The 535-nt window shown below is 52.7% G+C and overlaps 1 protein-coding gene across 1 annotated transcript in view; it reads left to right on the top strand.

Annotated features, from left to right (window-relative positions):
- The window catches only part of SYNGR3 (synaptogyrin 3), a gene marked incomplete at its 5' end in the record, with an annotated part of 9,070 nt that extends 8,767 nt beyond the window's left edge, over positions 1-303 (top strand). Inside the window, one exon of the mRNA XM_009577111.1 lies at positions 1-303. Coding sequence (XP_009575406.1) covers positions 1-172 — 172 coding nt within the window.
- Between the last annotated feature and the right edge of the window lie 232 nt (positions 304-535).

Consider the following 535-nt stretch of genomic DNA (forward strand, 5'->3'; position numbering starts at 1 on the left):
GGGGACGGACATGTCGCTCTTTGCCACCGATCAGTTCGCCACCGACCCCAATGCAGCATACCCTGGCTACCCCACCGGGAGCGGCATCGAGAGCACAGAGACCTACCAGAGCCCCCCCTTCACCGAGACCTTAGACACCAACCCGAAAGGTTACCAAGTGCCAGCGTACTGAGGGGCGAGGGCCGTGTACCAACAGACCGAGTCCTACGGTGCAGTACACTTAACCGGTTGATTGCAAATGTATTCAGTCCCATTTCCTTAATGTGGCAAGTCAGTGCTGGGTTCCTTACTATTAGCTAGTTGTGCAGTGAATTCTGTACAGTGGTATTGGTTCTTGTCTTACCTGTCCAAGGGTTTTATAAAAGCAGTGTTCCCTCTAAGTCAGAAGGAAAGAAGGTTGCTACCACATCACCTACACGTGGCGAAAGATGAGTAAATGCCCTCTCTGAGGCTTGACACTGGGCAGTCAGCGTTGGGCTCTGCTGAGCCCCCGGGAAAGCCCAGAATACCTTTTCCTGTTAGAAAACACAGTAGC

The sequence above is a fragment of the Fulmarus glacialis genome, unplaced genomic scaffold (genome assembly GCF_000690835.1).
Source record: "Fulmarus glacialis isolate BGI_N327 unplaced genomic scaffold, ASM69083v1 scaffold23554, whole genome shotgun sequence".
Taxonomy (NCBI): domain Eukaryota; kingdom Metazoa; phylum Chordata; class Aves; order Procellariiformes; family Procellariidae; genus Fulmarus; species Fulmarus glacialis.